This window comes from Sarcophilus harrisii, chromosome 3 (genome assembly GCF_902635505.1).
Source record: "Sarcophilus harrisii chromosome 3, mSarHar1.11, whole genome shotgun sequence".
NCBI lineage: Eukaryota > Metazoa > Chordata > Mammalia > Dasyuromorphia > Dasyuridae > Sarcophilus > Sarcophilus harrisii.
The window spans coordinates 590,159,088-590,184,739 of record NC_045428.1 but is presented as its reverse complement, the minus strand read 5'-3'; the positions used below and the strand labels follow the sequence as shown (position 1 = coordinate 590,184,739).

The 25,652-nt window shown below is 51.5% G+C and overlaps 1 protein-coding gene across 1 annotated transcript; it reads right to left on the bottom strand.

Moving 5' to 3' along the window:
* Positions 1–36: 36 nt before the first annotated feature.
* Positions 37–11,542, bottom strand: MAP3K10 (mitogen-activated protein kinase kinase kinase 10). Its single transcript, XM_031963164.1, is given in 11 exon segments — positions 37–489; positions 1,167–1,862; positions 2,010–2,122; positions 2,410–2,542; positions 2,652–2,777; positions 4,115–4,199; positions 4,201–4,335; positions 5,609–5,784; positions 7,733–7,881; positions 8,417–8,597; positions 11,181–11,542. Coding segments are annotated over 11 exon segments (2,301 nt in total). The 5' UTR covers positions 11,344–11,542; the 3' UTR covers positions 37–145.
* Between the last annotated feature and the right edge of the window lie 14,110 nt (positions 11,543–25,652).

Below are 25,652 nucleotides of genomic sequence, written 5' to 3'. Positions count from 1 at the left end.
CAGCAGACAGTAGAGTACAAGACAAGGAACTTATATTAGCCACTTTCCCCTCCCACCCCCCTCCCCAATAAATACATAGCGTCAGTCCCTGTCCGGGCCTCTCTGCGCCCCATGGGGGCAGCACCCACAGGCCAGGGCTGTACATTCAGTGGGAGACGTCGGCCTCGGGGTCAGAGAAGGTGGGCACGGCCCCACAGAGGGGCACCGTGCTATCCTGGCTCTGCCCTTCTGTGTCCATGTCAAGCAGGCTAGGCTGGGGCCCCGGGGTGCCTGGCGTCCCGGGTGCAAGAGGGGAGGAGCCGCTCAGTGTCCTGTTGAAGGAGACCAACTTCCAAGGGTCAAGCCGGGGCCGGCTGGCAGCTGGTCTTGGCCGAGGGGCAAAGGTCAGAGTGGTGGGCCGGCCCGGAGGTTCCGGAGGCGGCCTTCGTCGAGGGGGGAACAACGTCTGGGGGTCAGGCAGGCGGGGGAACTCCAGGGGGTCCCTGGGGACTGAAAAGGAGAGGAAACTGCTCAGGGAGGGGCCGTCCCAGGCAGACTTCAGGCTCTGTACCCCACCTCCCCTCCCCACAGTGGGGCCAGGTCACTTCCTGCCCTGGCCAGGGCTGGACGCTCGAGGCCTGGAGTCGAGAAAACGGAGCAAAAAGCTTGAGGTGGATTCTAGGCCCGGTTCTGCCCCTACTCCCTCTGGGACCTTAGGTCCGTCCCCTGCCCTGCGCGGGCCCTGGCTTGGGCCCGACAGGCTGAGTCTGATCCGGGATCTTGGCCTGGGCCAAAGCAGCCAGGGGATGGGGGGGCCGAGATGGGCCGTGGCCCTGGCCACCGGCACTCTGGGAGCTGAGGGGAGGGGCTCCCTCAGGCCTGGGGACCTGGTACTGAGCCCAGACAATCCCATCTTGTTATTCCCAAGGCAAGTTCAGACAATGGACAGTGGAGGAATAAGAAGGGAGGTTCTGTGTCGGGGCGAAGGGCAGAGGAGCAGACCAGAGTCTGCTGGCCCCTGGCTGGGCCGGGCTGCCCACTCCCCGAGCTGCTTGGAGCCGGGCCCCGATCCCAGCTCGGTTTGGAGCTGGGTCTCCTGCCTGGCCCCTATGGCTCCCCAGGCCCTGGCCCTCCGTCCTGGCCCTGGCTCTGGCCCATAGCCTTCGGCTCCTGGCCCTGGCCCTCACCCTCGAGTCCTGGTCGTTGGTGGCACTGCACCAGCTGCCTCAGAGCCCCATCCGATGGGGTCCGGCGGTGCCCTCGGCTCACAGCTCGGGCGGCCGTGACGTGGGTGGGGGTGAGCGACTGGCGAGGGTCCTTCTTGAAGCTCTCCACCTCCAGGTCCACCAGGGGGTTGGTGGCAGGTGTGCTCGGTGGGGAGCTCCCGAGGGCCAAGGCTGGGGTCCCCTCGTCGCTGTCTGACCGGATCAGGGATCGGGTGGAATTGCAGTCAGAGAGAGACGACAGGGAGAGGATGGTGGCCGAGGGCACCATGCCAGGGGTCGGGGCCGGGGTGGCCTCCTCCCCCACCCCTCGGCCGTGGCAACGGGCCCTGCGCCCGGGCGGGCTAGGTCCCCGGGGGAAGCGAGGCGTCCGGGGGAAGAGCCCGTCCCTCCACCATCGGGGCTCGTCGTCTCCGTCGGCCGCTTGGGCCTCAGCCACGTCAGTGCCCAAGGCCACGGCTCCCAGGATGGTGGCGCATCTCAGCAGCGCCAGCTCACTGCGCTTTCGGGGGGCCCCGCCCCGAGCCGGGGGGCCCAGGGCAGGGTGGGGAGGCTCCCAGGGGCTCGGAGGAGCCTCAGCAGGCAGAGGCAAGGTGAGGTAGGACGGGGGGGTGTAGGGGGAAGGGGGCACGCTGGTCCCGTCGGCTTCGGCAAACTCTTCTGTTGGGGGGAGCGGGAATGAGAGAAAAGTCAAAGGCTCCTGCTTCCTCCCCCTCCCACCCCCCAGTACTTCTCCCTGACGGCCCCTGGCCCTCCCAGGCCCCCGCTCCCTCCCCCCCCCACCCTCGCCTCCGCCCTGGCCCTCACCCATCTCCGTGAGGCTGGAGAAGCCGGGGGCCATGGGCATGTGTTTGGGAGACTTGCCCAGGTTTGGGGCACTGGATGACCACTGCTTGCTGCCCTCCCCAAGGGCCTTCAGCCTGCAGGGGCAGAGAAAGGGATGCTGAGGAAGCACCACCCCCTCCTTCCCAGACAGACAGCTGAGCTCTCTGGCTCTGCCCCAGCTGGTGTGGACAGGTCACTACCCCACAGCATTTGAGCCGGAAAGGTCATCCCTAAATGGGACAGGGCAAAGGGGACAGAAGTGCGAAAAACACCGGATCCGGATCCTGCTCCAGCCGCTCCGGGCGCATGACTTCAGGGGCTCTGAAGAAGTCTCGTGACCCCCAGCCCCTTGGTCCCTCCCCCTTCTCCCTCCCTCCCTCACCTCTCTTCCCCGCCAAGGCGCTCCTTCTGCAGGGTGGAGCTGGGCCCCCACGTCCTGCCCTTCTTCTTCCCGGTGACCAGTTCTTCTTTCTTCAGAGCCGCGCTCCGGCCGCTGGCGCTCTCCACGGGCGTCACTGGACGGGCAAAGCCCCCCAAGTCCCAAGAGGAAAGTCAGCCGGTGACCTTGCCCCCCCCCGCCTCTTTGCCAACCCCCCCACCGCCCACCGGGGAGGGGGCACTCACAGCGGATGGCACGGAGCCGAGGTATGATGCTGGGGCTGGCGGGGGGGCTCACGCCCTCAGGCGCCAGCCCTTTCCGCTTGTCCAGTGTCGTGGGAGAGGCTTGGACGGTGATTTTGTGCTCGAAGCCTGGGCCGGGAGGAGGGGGGGCAGCTTTAGGGACATGTCCCCATCCCCGTCCCTGACTCCTAGTCCCACCCATAGCCCCGGACAAAGGGACAAATGGGACTGACCGACTGCCGCGGGGACCCCTCCCTGCCACCGAGCCCGCAGCTGCGTCCCCGTCAGGCCGACAGGCGAATGCCCCAAGTACCCATGGCCCCCACATCGCTGCTGAGCCACAGACGGGCCGCCTCTGTGGCAGAAACTCAGGGAGTGAATCGGAGCCTGGGGGCTTCTCCGCGGGGGCTACTCTGCACTGCGGGCCTGGCAGTGTCCACTCCCTCCCCCATTTCTACCCAAGGTTCCCGGCTCCGGCTTCTGGGAAGGAGAGACAAGGCCGGGCCCTCTTTCAGATCCCCAAAGGCACCTCCCGGGTTGCCCCCCTTGCCTGGTTTTTCCAGGCTAAACCTGGACTGTCCATGGAGACAGGGCCTCCAAGCCCCCCAGCCCGCCCAGGGTCACCCCATAGGGGAGGGATCATGGTGACCCAGGAGGATCTCTGCAAGGGCGAATCTGGGCGGCCACAGGACAAGCACCAGGCAGCCCTGTGAGACAAGAGGCTAGGAAGGGGACCCCGGGGCTCCCAGGTAGGCCGAGGGGGCCCCCAACTTCCTATCTGAAATGAGGGGCTGGACAGAAGAGCTCCCCCTTTCCCAGCCCTCCCAGCCCATGGTCTACTTTGAGAGGGTTCAAATGGGCCCGAGCCCTGAATCCAGAAAGTCTGGGGAAAGACCTGACAAAATACAGAGAAACCCTAGAGGACCCAAGGAGTCCTCAGTGCGGACTGCAGGGCGCGGTTTAGGCCCAACCGGTCGATGCCCCGGGTTGAGGCCCTCCCCCGCCCCACAACCCTGTTTCTGGGCCCCCTCCCCACACCCCTGTTTCCCGCCCGCACCCCCTGGTTTAGGCCCCTCCACCCCCGGCACCCCCCTGTTCCAAAGGCCCCCCACCCGCACCCCTGTTTCTGGGCCCCCCCCCTTTTCTGGGCCCCCCCACAACACCCCTGTTTTCTAGTCCCCTGCTGGCCCCCCTTTGGGCCCCTGCCCAATGCCCCCCTGTTCTGGGGCCTCTCCACCCTGATCCCCTGTTCGGGCCCCCTGGTACCCCCTGTTCTGGGCTCCCCACCCTGTTCCCCCTGTTTCTGGGCCCCTGCCCTGACCCCCTGTTCTAGGCCCCCCCCCCCCCCCCTGTTCTGGGCCCCCCACCCCAAGCACCCCCTGTTTCTGGGCCCCTCCCCTTGCCCCTTGGTTTTGGGGCCCCCCCTCCCGGTCCAGGGGCCCCTGCCTTTCCGGGGCAGCAGCTACCTGAGGGCAGGCTGATGTTGTTACTGTCCCTCCAGTTTGAAGGCTGCCCTGAAGGTGGCCCCTTGGCCCCAGGCCGCTCCTGGCTCCAACTGGTCCATGGCAAGGTTGCAGCTCAGGAATTCCATCTCACTTTCCCCATCCTGCTCCCGCCATGGGCCCTCCTCCTGCCACTTCTGCTCCTGGGCCGCTCTCAGCAGCTCTTCCTCCCGGCTCCGGAGCTCCTGGGACACGGAGAAGATGGGGCGGCCGTCCCCTCCCCGGTGTCCCCTCTCCAGTGTCTTCCCATCCCTCCAATCTGCACACACATGGCTACTCCAACACTCCCACTTTGACCACATATATCACTCACACACAAATTGCACACTTCTACACTCCCCTTTCCACTACTGCACACACATGACAGAATGGCCATTGCCCCCACATATGTGACACACATGGCAGCATTATATGGTCTCACCATCACACACGTTACATACTCCTACACACTCCTACAACACATTGCACACTCTTGCACACCCATTATACACTCCTACACACATTACACTCTCATACACATTTACACACTCTTGCATACTCATTACACACTCCACACATTACACACCCCTACAATACATCACACATTCATACACACATTACACACTCATTACATACTCTTGCAACCCACCACACACTCCTACAATACATTACACTCTCATACACCCATTACACTCATATACACTCTTATACTTGTTACACACTCTTGCACACTCATTACACACTTCTACAAACATTACACTCTTCCATTACACAGTCTTATACACATTACACACTTCTACACTCATACTCTCCTACACACATTACACATATAGACACACACATTACACACTCCTACGCACATCACACACTTTTACAAACATTACACTCATTATACTCCTACACACATTATACACTCCTACACCCACATTACACATACTTGCACACTCATTACACACTCATACACACACATTACACAGTCTTATACACATTACACACTTCTACACTCATTATACACTCCTACACACATTACACACACATAGACACATACATTACACACTCCTACATACACATAGACACATTACACATACATTACACACTCCTATGCATATCACATACTTACAAATATTACACTCATTATGCTCCTACAAACATTATACACTCATACACACACATTACACACTCCTGCAGTCTTACACTTGTTACACTCTTGCACACTCATTACATACTTCTACAAACACATTACTCTCTTACACTTGTTACACTCTTGCACACTCATTACACACTCCTATGCACATTACACAGTCCTACACACATTACACACTTCTACACTCATTACACACTTTTACACACACACATTACACACTCCTCTACATATTATACACTCATTACACACTCCTACACACACAGACACATTATACACACATTACATACTCACATATATCATACCCTCCTACACATCACACACTCCCACACACACACCTTCTCCTTGGTCCGAAGATCATCGAACATGTGTTGAATCTCTTGTTTCCAGTCCTCCTGGAGGGAGTGGAAGGATTCCAGAGGCATCTGGAACAGGGCCGACCGCTCGATGGCCTCCAGGCGGCTCAGGATGCTGCTGAAATCTGGCCGCTGGTGGGGCTCGGGGTCCCAGCACTCTGTGGGAGCAGATGGCCGTGAGTGGGGCTCTGCTTCCTCCCGGCTGCGGGGAGTGTAGCCAGATGCTGGTGGGAGGGGTGGGGAGAGGGGCGGATTTCCACGAGGCTTAAAGAACTCGCAGTACAATGAGTGGAAAAGTCATGAATGTGAGTTCTAATCCAGGCTCCACCAACTATACGACCAACTATAAGTCAGTTTCTCCGAGCCTGTTTCCTCCTCTGTTAAATGAAGGCTGGACAAGATGAATACAGAGAAGCTTGGAGAGAATTACATGAACTGATGCTTAAGTGAAATGAGCAGAACCAAGAGATCATTATATATGTCAACAATGATACTGTATGAAGATGTAATCTGATGGAAGTGGATTTCTTTGACAAAGAGACCTAATTCAGTTTCAATTGATCAATGATGGACAGAAGCAGCTACACCCAAAGAAAAAAAAACACTGGGAAATGAATGTAAACTGTTTGCATTTTTGTTTTTCTTCCCGGGTTATTTCTACCTTCTGAATCCAATTCTCCCTGTGCAACAAGAAAACTGTTTGGATCTGCACACATACATTGTATCTAGGACATACTAGGACATATTCAACATATATAGGACTGCTTGCCATCTAGGAGAGGGGGTGGAGGGTGGGAGGGAAAAATCGGAACAGAAGTGAGTGCAAGGGATAATGTTGTAAAAAAAATTACCCTGGCATGGATTCTGTCAATAAAAAGTTACTATAATAAAAAAAAAATGAAGGCTGGACTGGGTCATTCTCCTGGGACCCTGCCAACTGCAGGTCTGGGGTCCTATGAGTTTCCTGGCTCCCCCAAGGAGGAAGGGGCTGGAACCGGGGCAGTGGGCTCCCCACCACCCACTAGTTAGAGCAAGGCTACTTGCTGGTTGGGATGGTCTCCGAGGTTCCCTCCAAGGCTGAGATTCTAAGAGCTCCATGGGAGGCGCTCCTTGGATTGATAGCGGGCAGTATCCCCCCACCCAGGAATTCTGCCCCCAAGTGTGGCCCAGGAGAGAGAAGGCCCCAAAATGGGCAGCTAGATGGCCCTGGAGGCAGGAGTGGCTGTGCAACTCAATTAACTTCTCTCTGCCTCAGTTTCTGCATCTGCCAAATGGGGATAAAAAGAACACCGACTTCCCAGGGCTTTTGTGAGGATCAAATGAGATCACTGTAAGATGTTTGGCAAACCTTAGAGTGTTATACACATGCTAGGTCTTACAAATGCTAGCTCAAAAAGCACATGCTCATTTTTAAATCACTGTATATCGATTTGCCAGTGAATCAAGTAATTGGACAGCCAACTGGGGGATGAGAACGGCGCCCATCCCTCTGCCCAGGAAGACTTCCTTCCTAAGCAATCCCAGGGGCCCTTGCAGAGCTCAGCTCCAAGGCTGAGGTGCCAAGCATCTGGAGGCATTGCCAGGGGTTCGGGAGTCTCCGCTGTTGCCGAAGCTATCGGAACCTGCCCGGGAGGGCTGGGGGGAGGAGTTGGTCCCACGCTTCCAACGATGGCTTTTGAAAAACTGTTACCATTAATACAAAATTATAAATTTGCTAATGTGTAATATAATCCTTACTAGCTTAAGAGCTGATACTTAAGTGTCTCACTTCACAAATCCAGAAGTGGGGGAGGGGGAGGTCTGGTAAGCCAGTGGTTTGCCTGGAAAAACATCTGAGGGCTTTAGTGAACCACAAGCTTGATATGCATTACAGTGCTTGGAAAACCTCCCTGACCTCATGGCCTTCCTAAGGCTGACCAAGCTGCCTTGGAGGGTAGTGAGTTTGCCGGCGCTGGAGAGCTTCAAGCAGAGGTCGGGAGGCTGCAGAGGGGCTGGAGGGGTTAAACTCAGATGACGAGTTCCAGGGTCAGACTGAATAAGGGAGGAGGGAGTCAGCAGGGGGAGCCCCAGGGCTTAAAGTCCCACAGGCTCCCAGGTCCCACTCACCCTCCAGCAGGTGCACAAAGGGCTCTGGGCAGGTCGAGGGGATGGGCAACATCAGCTTGTTCATGGCCACCCCATAAGCCACGGCCAGCGCGTCGATCTCCCGGTACGGCACTTCCCCCGTCAGCAGCTCCCAGAGCAGCACTCCAAAGCTAAGGAGAGGGGGCAGTGCACCAACTGTGGCCAGGCCTCTGTGCCCGCCCCACGCCCTCCTCCTGCCCGGCCGGACCCCTGCCGCCTGCCCACCTGCCCACCTCCAATCCTGCCTTGGGGGAGGAGGAATCGGCCGGGGCTGCTTGGCCTGGCGCCCGGACCGGGGAGCGCAGGGAGCCAGGTTCTGGCTGCACAGAAGGGGCAACCTGCCCACTCTCAGACCTGGGCTGACCATGGACAAGGACACTACAAGATTCTCAGGTCCTTGTCTACTCTGCTATTTGAGGTTCTAAGGGTCCTCCCAGCCCTGAAATCCCCTGTTCTAAGCCCCCTCCCAGCCCTGACATCCCCTGTTCTAAGGCCCCTCTGCTTTTGACCATCTTTTGGCTGGACAGTATCCCAGAATCCCATTAAGGGCCCATCTCTTCCCAGCTGCCTTGCCCTCCCCGGTGCCCTGAGCTGGCCCAGCTTCCCAGCCTTACCCAAGGCCCCCCGAGTCTCAGTCCCCCACCCGCTCCCCGGCCCCCTCCGTACCTCCAGACATCACTGCTCTTGGAGAAGAGGGACAGCCGGATGACCTCGGGGGCCATCCAAGCGTACGTCCCGGCCGCGCTCATCTTGGTGGTCTTGTGCCACTCCCGGGCCAGGCCGAAGTCCGTGATCTTGAGGACAGTGTCTGACAGGTCCCCATTCTCAAATGCATCCAAGATGAGGACTATGGGGGAGGGAGCAAGAAGAGAGAAGCAGCTGCAGTGGAAGGGGCCTTGTTCTCCCAGCGAAGCGAACCTGTCTTGGTGGGCACCCCCTCCCCAGACCCCTCAGTTTGGCCTTCAGGGCCTCAGGTCCCGACTCAGCATCACCTTCCAGCTCCCAGCCAGAAGCCCACATCTCTCTGCCTTTGCCCAGACAGGCCATGGACGAGGCGCTGGGAGTGCTGGGAGGGGGCTGGGGGCCAATGGACCCCGAGGGCCGGGGCCAGGAGGCTGTGTCCCAGGGGCACTGATGCTCCCTGGGCCCTTCTGATCTCAGGACCCCTCGATGGCAGAGCTGGACAGGCCCGTGGGCCTTGCCTTGGTCAACACATTCATTTTCCAGTCCAGGAGGGACTCAAAGGCCATGGGGCGGGCGAGCTGAAGCTTACCCAGCATTCACTACTGCAAGAGCCTCCCCTGCTCTGGTTCTAGCCTCCCAACAGCCCCAGGAAGCACCCACTACAGGGGTCTCGCCCCCATTTTACAGGAGGGAGACCGAGGCCCAGGGCGCACATTGAGTGAGCCAGCTCCTTGGCCAGCCTGCTCCTGAATGAGGGTCACTCATCCCCAGCTGGTGGGCACCTGGTAAGGACCTGCTCCGTGCCTGTGCCAGCCATTAGGGGGGAAGCCTTCACACCGGCCCCACCCCCAAGGGGGAGCCCTGAAGGAGCAAGGGTGTTGGAGGAAGTGGGGGAAGGGAGTGGCTGTGCAAAGGCATGGAGGGAGGAGATGAATGGAGGGGGCGTGTTTGTGTGTGAGTGGGTGTGTGGGTATGAGTGGGTGTGGGGGCATGTGTCACCACACAGAGATAAGCCTCAGGGCTGGGGGCTAAGTCCGATGACATCGATGACATGGACCAGATGACGCCATAAGTCCCTCCCATGATCCCCTGCCTCGAGGACAGGCCATTTCTCTTTTGCTTTACTACTTTCCCTGGCACTTTTTTAACCCCATCTATGACTAATCCTCCAAATTCAGAAAAGGATCCCTCTGAGCTGCTGGGAATGAAAGCCTGGCCGGGCACTTCTTGGCAGAGGTATTCTTCCCAGGGTTGGGGGGAGGGGGGAGTTCTGCCCGGGAGGGGGGCTCCTGACTCCCAGAGCGCCCTGTCCTGGGGCACAGTGGGAGCTCTGAGCATGTGGGCTGGGGGTCTGGGCCCCATCAGCCCCTGAGCCAAGGAAGATGGATGGCCCCTCTCCCTCCTCTGGTCTGCAAGTGTCAGAGAAGTGAATTCTGGGGGGAGCGGGTGGGGAGCCAAGACGAGGGGTTCTGGGCTTCTCGGCCTGGCAGCCGCCTGCCCAAGCCCTTGCCCCTTCCCAGGGTACTTCTGGGGAATTAGATAAAGGGCAACGCTCCCAGGTTTCATAGCAACCTCCTCCAAAACCCCATTCCTCCAGGCCCAAGAGGAGCCCCCACCCTGCTGAATCCAAGCTTGGGGGGGGGGCAGGAAGCTAGATTTGGAGACAGGAACATTGGGTTCATGGGTTACTTCAGCCACTTCTCAGCCCTGTGACACTTGGCCTTTGTGTGCCTCAGTTTCCTTATGTGTAAAAGTAGGTCTCCAAGGCCCCTAGCTTTTAATGATGCTGCGACGTCAGCTGCTTGCCCACCAGACATCCGCACCCCATTGAAAGGTTGGCAGGCTCGTGCCCACACAGGAGCAGCAGCCTTAGAGGGGCCCTTGGGGCACTGGAGATTGCCGGGCTGGAACCAGAGGATATGGGTGCGAATTCTGCTTTCACTACGTAACTTCCTCTGGAATGAGAAGACTGGCCAAGCCGGCCCCGAGACCCCTCCCAGCCCTAAATCCAGGGTTCTAGGGAGTCACCCTGAGCCTAATTTCTGGGACCCGGGTTCAAACCCAGATGAAGTGACTCAGTGACTTTGGGCAGCTCTTTCTCCTTATTCTCTCCAGTTTCTTCCCCTGGAAGAAAACTGGTTTCTGTTCCAATTCCACCTCCTAGGGATCTGGTCCCCACACACTGAGGCCCTGAAGGGTAGGAAGAAGACATCCTGGATCCCTCTCTCCCCCTAGCCCCCAACAGCCCGGGCTCCTCCTAGCTTTCAGGATCTGGGGCCAAGGACCCGAGTTCTAATCTCAGATCAGCAGCTACTACTACTACTACTGTGTGACCTTAGGCCAGTGACTTCAACCCTCTGGGCCTCGGCTGGACCCGTGTCCCTTCTAGCTCAGCAGGCGGAGTTCTCTCCCCCCTTGGGAATGTCCTCCTTCCCCAGTCCCACTTCTCAGATCCGGGACCGGCCTCCCCAGCCCCAACCCCCAGCCTCACTCCTCCCCAGAGGGGCCGGCCGGGCTTGGAGGAACACAGCCACCCGAGCCCCAGGCCTTGGGGCCCCGACACCACCCTTAGAAGCAGAAGTCCCGGGTTCAGATCCCGATTCTGCTCCTCACTCCCTGTGCACAAGCCACTTCCCACCCCCACCCCCACCCCCTCCAGTTTCCTTCCCAGCAAAAGATCCGACTGCCGGGTGCCTCGGGCTCCCTTTGGGGCTCAGACCCCAAGGCTGGGGGCGGGGCTACTCACTGTTGATGGACTTGAGGTCCCTGTGGATGATGGGCACCGGCGCGCCGCTGTGCAGGTACTCCATGCCGCGGGCCACCTGGACGGCCCAGTTGACCAGCACGTGGGGGGGCACCCTGCGGCCGGCCAGCGCGCGGCTCAGGGGCCCTCCGCGGGCGTACTCCATGACCAGGCAGAGGTGGGGGGGCCGCAGGCAGGCGCCCCGCAGGGCGATGATGTTGGGATGGCGCAGGGCGCCGAAGAGCCGCGCCTCGCGGGCCACCTGCTCCGCAGTGGCGGCCGGGTCCCTCTCGGGGTCCAGCCTGGCAGCCTTGACCGCCACCTCCTCCCCCTGCCACCTGGCCCGGTAGACTTTGCCGAAGCCCCGGCCGTGATTCCTTGGGTGGGCTGAAGGGATCTCCCGGGGGCAGGGGGGCCCGGGGGGCCCGGCACCCGGGGAGCCCCCGTGTTGCTGGGGGAAGGCGCCCCGCCCGCCCGGGCTGCCCGGTCCCCGCCCTCCGGGACGCCCAGTCCTGGGACAGCACCGCACCGGTCCCCTGGGGCTCACTCCTCCTCCCCGCCCCTGTGTCGAACGGGTCCCGGGCCCGGCGGGCCGGGCGTCGGGCCCAGGCCCCCTCCCCCCCCAGGTGGGCCCCTCCCCTCCTCCTCCTCCATGGGACACGGGGGCGGCTGGGCTCAGGCGGGCCCCCGGCGGGGGGCCCACGGGGCGGAGGTGGGCGCCCGACTGCTCCCGGGGAGCTCCGGGGCCCCCGGGGGGGGGCCAGGAGCAGACGGGCCCAGATGGCATCAGCATCCCCACCCCACCCCCCTTCGCCCACCTCGGGTCCAGCCTTTCAAGGGGCTGGCCCAGCGGGCAAAGGCGGGGCAAGGTGGCGGTCCCTCTTCCGGGGCCCTGGGGCCTTCAAGCGGCGGGGAGGGGGAGGCCCGCCGGGAGGTGGGGGGGATGGGGGATCGATCCGCCCCTCCCCTCCCCCCCCCAGCCTGTTCCTCCCCCCGCCCGGCCGCCCTTGGCCGGCGGCCCCCGCCCCGGCCTCCCGCATCCTGCGCCCCCGGCCGGCCCCCCGGCCCCTTGGGGCCCCTCCTCCGGGGCCTGGGCTGGGGGAGGTCCCTCAGCCCGAGGGCGGCGGCTCCATCGCCTGCACCTGCCCCGGCTCCGCCCCGCCCAGCCCGTCAGCCTACCCGGGGGTTGTCAGCAGTGCCCGCCCGGGTGGCCCGAGCCGCCGCTGCCGCCGCTGCCGCCGCTGCCGCCGCGCTGGCGGATGGGACTTGTAGTCTGCGCGGCTCCGGCGTGACGGCCACCCCTCCCCCACCCTCCCCCTCCCCCACCCCTCCCCTCCCCCGCGAAGGAGATCCCAGCCCCCTGGAGCCGACCTTATCCTTCGCGGGCGGGGACACCGAGGACCCTGGGAGAGGAGGGGGCCTCGGAGAGCTTAGCCCCGGCGCCCCGGAGTGCCGCCTCTTTCAAGCGCGGGTGGGGAAACTGAGGCCGAGGGAATGGCGAGGCAAGGTGGGGAGGGGGAGTCGGAGGAGCAGCAGCGACCTTCCTTCTCGGGAAGCGGCTGGGGGAGGGGAGGAGGATTCGTTGGATCCCGAGGAGAGCTGGAAGGGACTCGGGAGGCCGCGGAGTTGAGCCCCCTCAGTCTCAGATAAACAAGCCGAGGCTCCGAGACATTCACCGACTGGCCCGAGAACACACAACGAGCGTCTCAGGTGGGACTTGGATCCAAATCTTCCTGACGCCAAGTCTAGCAATCCCTGACTCTCAGGGCGCGGGGGAGTCCCTGGATCCTTTGTCAGGAAAGGAAACTGAGGCCCAGGGAGAGAAGGGGGGGGTTAGAATGGCTGTCCCGTGTTTTCCCGGCGGAGCTGGCTGCCCCCCCCCCCACCCCCTTCCCTCAGAGCATCCCGCGGGCTCCAGGGGGCCGGGAAAGGAAAACTGGGGATGTCTCAGTGCCCTGGTGAGCCCGGGAGTCCCCCAGTCTTCCTCGCCCGGGACCCAGGCGCCCCAGACCAGAAGCTCAGTGACTGGTTCGCTCCCTTCTCCCCTGAGACAGAGGCATAATGGGGAGAGATGCAGTCTCCGCTGAGCCACTGTCTCCTCTTTCCCCTGCTCCCCCTCCTCCCCTTCTTCTGCTCCCCCTCCTCCCGCTCCTTCCATTCCTCCCTCGCCTTCTTCCCTCCAATTGCCTTCTGGGAAATGTAGTCCTCTCTGTGGGGGCAGGCGCCTGACTTGCCGCAGGGGTCGGTTAGATCCCGTATTAACGGGGGAGCCTCGAGACTTGGAAGAGTGAGGTCAGGGTTAACGGTCTAGCTCAAAGGCTGTAAAGCTAGAAGAAGAGCATTTAGGGATCGCCCCTTTCTTATTCGTTTTTTAACTTAGTCAACTTTTTTTAAATTTTAATGGAATTTTATTTTTCTCATTGTACATAAAAGATAGTTTCCAGTAATCATTTTTGTAAGATTTGGAGTTCTTTTTTTTTTTTTTTCTTCCTCCCCAAGACAGCAAGTAATCTGAGATAGGTTGTAAATGTGCAATCATTTTAAACTTCTTTCCATATGAGTCAACGTTGGGGAAGAAAAATCAGAACAAAAGGAAAAAAAAACCAAAACAAGGTCACCCCTTCCTTTTACAGATGGGAAAACCAAGGCTCAATCAATCAAAAAGCATCGATTGAGCACCTACTATGTGCCAGATACGGATCTAACCATGAGGTAAAATGCAGCAGAGCCCCCTCCCCCCCACATCCCATTCCAATGGGGGAGACAAAATGCAAACTACCAGATGCAGCTCAAGGTATTGATAAGATAGAGAGGAGGTGTATGGGAAGGAGTATCTCGGGGAATTGGGGGACATCTTGCAGAAGGGGGGCTTTGAGTTGAGACCTAAAGAAAGCGGGGAAGGCAAGTGGCTGAGGTGAGGAGAGTGTTCTAGGCGTTCTGAGTGTGAAGGGCATTCTAGACTTGGGAGGAGCCAGTCCAGGGTCTGTCTCCTCCCTCTTCCCCAATCTATGGAACAACTTTAATTCCCAGCCCAGGCTCATCTGGTCTGGCCGGTGTGTAGAAGGGATGGAGACAGGGAAGTGGGAACCGTGGTGCATTGTGGAGGGCCTTGAATGCCTGGTGGAGGAGTTCAACAGGGGAGAATAGGGTGGGTCTTTGAGAAGAAGGTGAGATCTGTGTATGAGGAGAGCCAGCCTGGCAGCACAGGAAGGATGCATGGGTGGGAGGAGGGGAAAACTTGCTAAGACGAAGAATTATTGGTTGCTGCCTGCCTCAGAACTGGGAACAGAAGGAAGCAAGGAAGGAAGGGAAAGAGGGAGCAAAGATGGGAGGAAAGAAGGAAGGCAACAAGCATTTATTAAAAGTCTACTGTGTGCAACTAGGTGACTCGGTAGGGTATACGATGACTCATCTTCCTGAGTTCAAATCTGGCCTCAGACCCAGCTGTGTGGCCCTGAACAAGTCACATAACCCAATTTGCCTCAGTTTCCTCATCTGTAAAATGAGCTGGAGAAGGAAATGGCAAACCACACTAATATCTTTGCCAAGAAAATCCCAAATGGCTTCACTAAGACTTGGACATGACTGAATAACAAACTAGGGACACTATGTTCCAGACACTATGTTACGCTCTTTATAAATGTTATCTCATGTGATCCTCACAATCATGGGAGGGTGCGTGCTAATTATTTCCCCCATTTTATAGCTGAGGAAACTGAGGCTGACAAAGATTGTGCCTTACCCAAGGTCACCATCAAACTCTAGTCTTCCTGCTCCCTGGCCCAGCTCTCTATCCACAGCATCTCCAGCTGCTTTTCAGATGCCTCAAACTGAATGCCCCATAGACATCTTAAACTCAATACATCCAAAAAAGAACCTATGGCTTTTCCCACTAAATCATACCCACAGTTCCTCAGGCCCACAAGTGCCAGTGAGGAGTCCAGGACGGACTCTCACGCCCCCAGATCCAATCATGTGCCGTGGCCCATTGCATCTCTTGAACTGGCCTCCTCCTCCCCGCTGACACAGCTGCCCACTGATCAAGATCCTCATCCCCTCACCCCTGGGTCTCTACAACAGCTGCCGGGAGCTCTGTGGGACTCAAGTCTCTCCATATTCCAATTCAGCCTAAAGGGATTTTCCCAAAGGACCTGTCACCCCCATTAGTAAACCCTCAGTGGCTCCCTATGGTCTCCAAGATCAAGTACAAAAATGCTGTTCAAGTCTTCTCACACCTCACTCCCCTTTATGGGACCCCAGCTTGCTGGCTATTCCCCCTCTAGGCTTTGGGCATTTTCTCTGGCATTCTCCTCCTCCCTGACCTCCCTGACCTCCCTGGTTCTCTTTAAATCCCAATTTTCCCCAAAGCCTTTTTCCCCTTCCCATTCCCGCCCTCATGTTTTCTATTCATATTTTTTATTTTTCCTTGCTTGTTTATTTGCTTTCTTCAGTTTGGTTTAGTTCTTAAACATGTGGTATTTAAAAATGTTTCTTAAATTTAAAATATTTAAAACTTCATTGGTTCCATTTCCCATTCTTCCCCATACCCAGGGGCTCCCCAAACCATTAAAATGCTTGAATCTTTCTTTCTTAAATCTTTTTTTGGGGTTTTGTGGGAAACCAAGGTTTTTGGAAATTGGAAAAATTTTCCAAAGTTTACCTCCTCCCAACAATAAAAGTGTTAGTCTTTTCCAAGAAATAAATTTTTTCGGGGTCTGAAGGTTTTTTTGGTATTGATTTTAAAAATTTGATTTCTGGGTAATTTTTATTTTTTTCATACAAAAAATGGGTTAAACCTAATGTTGTCAAACATTTTTGGGGTACGTTTTTTTTTTTTTTTACTTTTTATTTAAAGTTTTCTGGGTATTTTTGCATTTTCAATTGCCAAATTTTGTTCCCCTTTTTTTTTCCCCCCCCCCCCCCCGGGCAAGATTAAACAATTAAATATTTAAATATTTAAATAAATATATATAAATGTCCAAATTTTTCCCAAAAAAATGGTAAATGGCTTGGAAGGAAATAAAAAAATCAGGCGGACAAAATAAGGTTAGAATTCTTTGTAGGGTTCCTCATTTCCCAGGTTTTTTGGGTGTAGCTGGTTCTCTTCATTATTGAACAAATGGAACTGATTTGGTTCATCTCGTTGCTGAAGAGGGCCACGTCCACCAGAATTAATCATCATATAGTATTGTTGTTGAAGTATATAATGATCTCCTGGTCCTTCCTACTCATTTCACTCAGCATCACTTCATGTAAGTCTTTCCAGGCCTTTCTGAAATCATCCTGCTAGTCATTTTTTACAGAACAATAGTATTCCATAACATTCATATACCATAGTTTATTCAACCATTCCCTAACTGATGGACATCCACTCAAAATTTCTGGCCACTACAAAAAGGGCCACCACAAACATTATTGCACATGTGGGTCCCTTTCTCTTTTTTAGTATCTCTTTGGGATATAATACCAATAGTAACACTGCTGGATCAAAGGGTATGCATAGTTTTATAATCCTTTGAACATAGTTCCAGATCTCTCTCCAGAATGGTTGGATCCATTCACAATTCCACCTACAATGTATCAGTGTCCCAGTTTTCCCACATCCCCTCCAACATTCACCATTATCTTTCCCTGTCATTCTAACCAGTCTGACAGGTGTGTAGTGGTATCTCATGAGTTGTCTTAATTTGCATTTCTCTGATTAATGACTTGGAGCATTTTTTTACATGGCTAGAAAGTTTCAGTTTCTTCACCTGAGAATTGTCTGTTCATATGCTTTGACCATTTATCAATTGGAGAATGGCTTGCTTCCTTTTTTTCTTTTTCTTTTTTTTTTTAACTTTTTTTTATTATAGCTTTTTATTTACAAAATATTTGCATGGGTAATTTTTCAGCATTGACCCTTACACAACCTTCTATTCCAACTTTTCCCCTCCTTCCCCCCACTCTCCCTCCCATATGTCAGGTTGACCAACACATGTTAAATATGTTGAAGTACAAGTTAAATTCAATATATGTATACATGTCCAAACAGTTATTTTGTTGTACAAAAGCAATTGGACTTTGAAATAGTGTACAATTAGCCTATGAAGGCAATAAAAAATGCAGGCAGACAAAAATAGAGGGATTTGGAATTCTATGTAGTGATTCATAGTCATCTCTCAGATTTCTTTCCCTGGGTGTAGCTGGTTCATTTCATTACTGCTCTGTTGGAACTAGTTTGGTTCGTCTCATTGTTGAAGAGGGTCACGTCCATTAGAATTGATCCTCATATAGTATTGTTGTTGAAGTATATAATGATTCCCTGGTCCTGCTCATTTCACTCAGCATCAGTTCATGTAAGTCTCTCCAGGCCTTTCTGAAATCATCCTGCTGGTCATTTCTTACAGAACAATAATATTCTATAACATTCATATATCATAACTTATTCAATCATTCCCCAACTGATGGACATCCACTCAAAATTTCTGGCTGCCACAAACATTCTTGCACATACAGGTTTCTTTCCCTTCTTTAAGATCTCTTTGGGATATAAGCCCAGTAGTAACACTGCTGGGTCAAAGGGTATGCACAGTTTGATAATTTTTTGAGCATAGTTCCAAATCGCTCTCCAGAATGGTTGGATCCATTGACAATTCCACCAACAATGTATTAGTGTCCCTGTTTTCCCACATCCCCTCCAACATTGCACATTATCTTTCCCTTTCATTCTAGCCAATCTGACAGGTGTGTAGTGGTATCTCAGAGTTGTCTTAATTTGCATTTCTCTGATTAATAATGACTTGGAGCATCTTTTCATATGGCTAGAAATAGTTTCAATTTCTCTGAGAATTGTCTGTTCATATCCTTTGACCATTTATCAATTGGAGAATGGCTTGATTTCTTATAGAGTCAATTCTCTATATATTTTGGAAGTGAGGCCTTTATCAGAACCTTTGATTGTAAAAATGTTTCCCCAGTTTATTGCTTCCCTTCTAACCTTGTCTGCATTAATTTTATTTGTACAAATGCTTTTTTATTTGATATAATCAAAATTTTCTATTTTGTGATCAATAATGATCTCTAGTTCTATTTTGGTCACAAACTCCTTCCTCCTCCACAGGTCTGAGAGGTAAACTATCCTATGTTCTAATTTATTTTTAATCTCATTCTTTATGCCAAGATTGTGAACCCATTTTGACCTTATCTTGGTGTACAGTATTAAGTGAGAGTCAGTGCCTAGTTTCTGCCATACTAATTTCCAATTTTCCCAGCAGTTTTTGTCAAACAGTGAATTCTTCTCCCAAAAGCTGGGGTCTTTGGGTTTGTCAAACACTAGATTATTAAAGTTATTGACTATTTTGTCCTTTGAGCCTAATCTATTCCATTGATCAATTAACTAGTCTATTTCTGGAGCTCACAGTTTAAATACCCTTGGAAGAGTGGGTATTCTCAAGAGTGGCAGTCAACTCCGACTGGTTAATAAGAATGAATATTACAATGAGACGTGCACCTATTCTGATAAGAGTCTGAGGGATCTTTATTTCTGTAATTCCCTTCTAAATTGCCCAGCCTTGGGGAACACCCAAATCTGTGCAATATACACTGGGCTTCCCTCCAGGCTGGGTCTGAACAAGATGGAGGAGAACACTAATTCAATCTCATTATCAGCAATGTTCTTTAAAGACAACCTACAGACTTCTTCCTAACCCTAATTCAACAATTGATATGAGGGAGAAATACTTTTTTCTCTCACCAGCTATCTCTTCACCTTCCCAAGTTGCTTCTTGCTAAAAACAACCCAATTATTTATTTTTAATTCATTTTTTTTAGGTTATACATATGAGTCACATGGGAAGGAAAAAAATGGAATAAAAGGGGAAAAAAATAAGAAAACAAAAACAAAGGTAAAATAGTACACTTCACTCCACATTCAGTTCTGTCTCTGGATGTGGATGGCATTTTCCATCCCAAATCTATTGGACTTGCCTTGGGTCACTGCATTGTCGAGCAGAGCTAAATCTATCACAGTTGATCATCACAATCTTGCTGTTACTATGTGTAATGTTCTCTTATTTCGGTTTTCTCGGGGTCTCTGGGAGCAGCTTTTGTTTCAGTTCAGTAATCACAAATGCAGCCAGGTGTTGAAGTCCTAATCCTTTATTGTCTCCTTCAAAGTCTTGTCTCCTTTACTTGGGGGTCAGCTAGTTTTCTGAATGGTCTTCCAGAGTCTTGGTTTTAGTGGAGAAGTGAAGGAGGAGAGCCTGCCACCAAGGTGGTATGAGATGGGATGAATGAAAATCTCTGAGTCCAAAAGTTTGCGCTTCAGCCTCAAGCCAGCACAAAGGTGGACGATGGAATGAATCTGTCTCAGCCTTTGCTGGCTGTTCTATACTCCATTATCATAGGTGTGAATCTTGTGGAACTATATTAAGTACTAACTACATGTTCTGAACTAGAGAACTATTAAGTCAATTCCACTGACTTAATACCTTGTAAAAATCCTTGTTTCAGAGTTCTGGCCCATAACATCTCCCGCTTTCTTTTGTTTTAGAGCATAAGGTGGTCACTCTCCCTGATTTCTCAAGGAGGTGAGAACCCCCAAAAGGAAGTGATCATACCTTCCCTGACTCCTCAAAAAAGGGGTGAAAACACCAGGAAGGGAGATGAAAACCAAAGGAAAATGGGAAACAAACCAGATTAGCAGATTTCTGAAGGGTGTCACTTGAAACAGTATACATAAATCTATCAACATGAGAGATATTACACATAATTACATAAATTACATATAAGCACATAGCAATATAACACAGGCTAGTAGTGATGTGACAAATAGCATGCATCAACATGAGGATTTATACATGTCCATAAGTCCTAGAAATAGTCCAAAAGGAATCTATTGTATTACTTCATGTGTCAGGGAATTCAATGATTCCTGCAAGTTTTGAAGTCCTTCAATAGTCTTATCAACAATTTTTTATCTCAGGAAATCCAATGATTCCTGCTGATTTTGAAGTCCTGTATCAGTCTTATCAACAATTTTTCATCTTAGGGAATCCAATGATTCCTTCTGATTCTGAAGTTCTGCAACAGTCTCATTATCAGCCATGCTCTTTCAATGTCAGATGTTTCTTAGGTCTTCTTTGTTTCAAGGTTTTTTCTCTTGTTCTGTCTCCAGGTGCTCATTGGCACCCATCTGCTTCCTTCTCCAGCTGTAGAAATACAAGCAAACCCTCTCTCCCAAGCACTTAATCTATCTAGTCCCTTCTATTTACCACTTTCTAAATCTCTCCTCGTCACCTGGCAATTACATTAGAGCTGTTTGCACTGAACACTGCCCTTCTGTTGGGTTAAAAAGCCTGTATTCTCCCCAATTGTAATCCCTTTCTGCTGATTGCTTTCTGCTGATTGATCATGTAATCCCTTTCTTCTATCAGATTGCTTCTCTGGTGATTGATATGAGGATACTGAACTTCTAAAGACTCTCTGGGTGTAACTGTGGCTGCCATCATGCCCCATCTGTTTTTTGTTTGAAGTCTTGGAGCTGGGCTCTTCCTCTCATTTCCCTGAGTCAAAATATATTCGGAGACCCAGTGGAAGCCCTTGTGGCATTTTGGACACAGGGTTTTGGGTCTTCTCTCACCCTGTCTTCTCACTCTATCTCTATACCTACATCTCTCTAGAAGTCCCTTGCCAAGAGGAACCCTGTCTTTCCATGTTCATCATCATAGCCTGGTTATAATAAGCATTTGTGCCCACTGTGGCACAGCGTCTTATGATCTCCTTTAAAGGAACATCTTTGTGTAGTCCCCATATAATTCTTCTGCAAACCTCATTAGCATTTTCCTTAGCCAGTTGTCTGATCATTAGTCTTGTAGTTGCATTTTCTCCAATGGTTCTTATGACAGCTGTCTGCAGACGTCCCACAAAATTAGCAAAAGGTTCATTTGGACTTTGCCCTATTTTTGTGAAGGCTTCCCCTCCATCTTTTCCTGGGAGGCAGCCCCATGCTTTTATAGCTGCAGCAGCAATTTGCTCATATGAGGGAGCCCCATGCTTTTATAGCAGCAGCAGCAATTTGCTTATATGCTGCTATGGGGTAATTAATCTGTGCTAAAGCATCTGCATACTGACCTTCACCTGCCAGTTGGTCAAAGGTGATCTGTATGTTAACTCCAGTTTGCTTCTTGTGTTGGGCTTGTATCCTGCATAATTCACTATATTCAGAAAGCCACAATAAGTTTTGTCCAGGCTCTAAGCATGTCCTTGCTGTGGATTTCCAATCACTGGAGGTTAAGATTTCATAAGTCAAATTATCTAGTAACATCTTAACATAAGATGATGTAGCCCCATAAAGAGTGCAACCCTTTTTCAAATCCTTAATTTTTTCCAGATGAAAAGGAGTGTATCTTCTCCTTTGTTGACCTGAAGAGTCAAGCTCTTCAATCACAGGGTATGCATTTATTAAATCAGATATATCCTGTCCTTTTTTTTGCTTTAACTAATGCCTTTTGTAATCTTGTCATAGGCTGGTTCATAGGTGGTGCTGATTGTGCCATTGCCTCTCCCCCTCCTCCTTCTCCCTCCACCCATGAAGGGTTAATTGAGGGAAGTAGGTCAGGAGATGAGGAATGCCCTAATGGCTCCTGATGTGAAGCACCACACTCAGAATTGTACTTATCTCCATTCCTGTCTGATTCTTCTTCCTTTTCACCTAGTTTATCTGGATCCTCCCCCTCCTGCTCTTCTTTTTTCCTATTCTAACACTTATATACTTTCTTAAAGCCAGTTGTATTAAGTTGTATGTATAACGTGTTTCTTTGGAAATTGAGTCAGGTGCATTATCATTGTAGTAGTCACATAGTTGCTCTCCTACTAATTTCCACTCATCTGGATCCAATTCTTTTTCCTTAGAGAACCAAGGACATGTGTACTGTCCTGTTTCTAAAAGTTCAGTGATCTGCTTCCAAGTTACAATCAAACCTTGGCTTTTCATAAGTCTGACAATGCTCTCTACACATTTTCCTTGAATTGGAAAAGGCTGCTTTCTAAACATTTGTCCAATTTTAGCTGGAATACTACTTTAGCCCTTAACAAAGTTTCCTTGTCTATTTTTTGTACTCACCCTAATTTCTGGGTCACAGATGAAGGTTCTTGGTCCCACGTTTGGATGCCAAAATGTAATGTTCTCTTGTTTTAGTTTTCTTGGGGTCTCTGGGAACAGCTTTCATTTCAGTTCAGTAATCACCACAAGTGCAGCCAACAGTTGAAGTTCAAATCCTTTATTGTCTTCCTCAAAGTCCTATCTCCTTCACTTGGGGCTCAGCTAGTTTTCTGGAGGCCTTCTGAATCTTGGTTTCAGTCGAGAAAATAAGGAGGAGAGACTGCCACCAAGGTGGTGTGAGATGAAGTGAATGAATTTCTCAAAGATTTGTGCTTCAGCCTCCAGCCACTACAAAGATGGATGATGGGAATGAATGTTCAGCCTTTGCTGGCTGTTCTATACTCCATTATCATAGGTGTGAATCTTGTGGAACTATATAAAGTACTAAGTACATATACTGAACAAGAGAACTATTAGGTCAATTCCACTGACTTTAACACTTGTAAGAATCCTTGTTTCAGAGTTCTGGCCCATAACAACTGTGTACAGTGCTTTCTTGGTTCTGCTCACTTCACTCAGCATCAGTTCATGTCTTTCCAGGCTTTTCTGAAATCAGCCTGTTCCTCATTTCTTATAGAATGATAATATTCCATTACATTCAGATACCATTAACTTATTCAGCCATTCCTCAGTTGATGGGCAGCTACTCATTTTCCAATTCTTTGCCAGCACAAAAAGATCTGCTACAAACATTTTTGCATGTGTGGGTCCTTTCCTCTCTCTCATTATCTCTTTGCAACCCAGTTGTTTCTTTCCTGGAACTTTTGAGTTCTAATAGTGCTTGGAGATGTTCTGGTTTTTTGGATTTGACCTCTTATTTTATTGACATGAGGGACTCAGTGGAAAAACTATCTAGCAATGGAAGTTGGCTTGTGCCACGAAGCTCAGAGTCATCTTACAGAATTTGTCTGGGCCCTAAGAAATGATGTATGTGGTCCCATACATACATACACACACACACACACACACACACACACACACACACACATGCCTGAGGCTTGATTTTAGACCACCTTGTGTTCAGCTCTATTCATTACATTGCCTCCCACGAATTCTGAGCAACCCCAGGAATGGGTTCTCTCTATAAAACACCTAATAGGAAAGGCTTTTTTTCAAAAGGGACTGATGGGATAAATGGACTCTAGCAAGAGACCATGTCCCTGTTAGCAACCCAGCCTTTGAGTGGGCCCCACTAAGGAACACGCTGATCCTGTAGAATTATGTTGTACAGATAGAGCTATTGTGTACTGATGCCCTCTGTTACCTTTTACAATTTGGAGATCAAGCTATAAGCATCAACTCCTGAGGTGATCCCACAGTCACCCACAATCGCCAGTTGATGCACAAAATTAATCTAATTAGCATGGCTTTTTTAGGCCCTAATTGTGAGTTCACTAGGAACTCTGTTCTCCTTTTGGTGTTATGATAAAGCTTTATCCCTTGACTTGGACATGGTTTGAGTTTGTGAATTCCTTCTAGACAACTCCCCACCTTCCTGACATCTTGTACCTCCTCATGACTCATTAAACCTCATCAAGGTGATTATGGTACAGTACAGGTGTGTAGGAAAAAAGGCTTCTAATATCATATTATGTTATGGGCCAGAACTTTGAAACAAGGATTCTTACAAGGTATTAAGTCAGTGGAATTGATAAAGAGAATGGTTATCTAGTTTAGCGTGGTGCTTAACAGTTCTCTAAATTCAGTAGGATTGATTTAATCTTACAACAAATAATGGTTTCCTAGTTATGTAATGATTGGTTTATACTCAGTGTAGAGCATATAAGCTGGGACTGAGAGCCACAGAGGAGAAGCTGTCAGAGGGCAAAGAAGACAGGCAGGAGCTCAAGCTCTTGGAACCAAAGACAGAATTCATTCGATCTTCAGTCAGGCCATTGGTGGCAGGCTCTCCTCCTGCATTTCTCCAGTGAGACAAAGGGTAGTCTGAAAGGCTCTCCAGAAAGCTTCTCAGCCCCAGGAAGGAGATAATAAAAGATCTGGACTATAAGAAAGATAACCAAGCCCCAGAAAAGGAGACAAGACTTTGAAAGAGACAATAAAGGATTTGGACTTTAACCCCTGGCTGTTCTTGTTGTGATTACTGAACTGAAACGAAGGCTGCTCCTAGAAGCCCCCCAAGAAACCTGCTCTCAGAGAACCTTACATTTTAGGGAGAATACTACATTTTGGTGCCTGAACGTGGGACCAAGAGCCTTCATCTGTGAAATTAGGGTAAGAGTACAAGAAGGAAACTTTGTAAAGGAAAGGGCTAAACTAGTGCTTCAGCTGAAATGGGACACATGTTCAGAAAGGAGCCTTTTCCAATTCAAGGAAAATGTGTAGAGAGCATTGTCAGACTCATTAAAAGCCAAGGTTTGACTGTAACTTGGGAGCAGATCATTAGACTTTTAGAAACAGGACAGTACACATGTCCTGGATTCTCTAAAGAAAAAGAATTGGATCCAGACGAGTGGAAATTAATAGGAGAGCAATTATGTGAATACTATAATGATAATGGACCTGACTCAATTTCCAAAGAAACATTCTGTACATATATAACTTAATACAACTGGCTTTAGGAAATTATATAAGTTATAGAATAAGGAAAAAGAAGAAAGTGCAGGAAGGGGAGGAGCTAGACAAACTAGGTGAAAAGGATGAAGAATTAGACAAGAAAGGAGTAAAGTACAATTTTGATGAAATTAAGGAGTGTGGTGCTTCACAGCAGGAGTCATTAGGGCATTCCCCAATATTATACATTATATTAGTGGCATTAAAGGGAATGGAGAAAGGAGGCCAAAAGTACCTTAGGCAGAAGCCGGGAGATCAGAGCTCCTGGCTATGCCCACAGGATTTGTCTAGTATGGTGAAGAGAAGGGGACAAACCACTGTTTTTATTCAAAGTAAGAAACAGTGCTTTACTTGGAGTGAGAGAGATTATGTACCAGACTGGAACTGGGAGGCATGAGGGAGGACTGGGGAGACCAACAAGGGAAAGACACAGCACCGGCTCACACTTCTCCTCAGGCAGCAGTGGAAAGCTTGGTGCGGGTGTCCATGGGGTGCAAATGGTGTATGGGGGCAGACCTCCAGTGCTGGTGCACCAGAGCCTGAATCAGCGTTTGAGGGTATTGGAGATTTGAGGCAGCACTCCAGGTCGGTCAGGGATCATGCTTTTCCAGACCAAGTCCATGTTCCCAAAAGAGGTACTGCCTGTTGGTAGAATTGTGTGTACCTGGTTCTGCCCAGGCACAGGCACCACGGTCTGGAATTTGGGTCGGTAGGCTGGGGTTCTTTTAGGATTATAATTCATATGGTAGACGAGGCGCTCC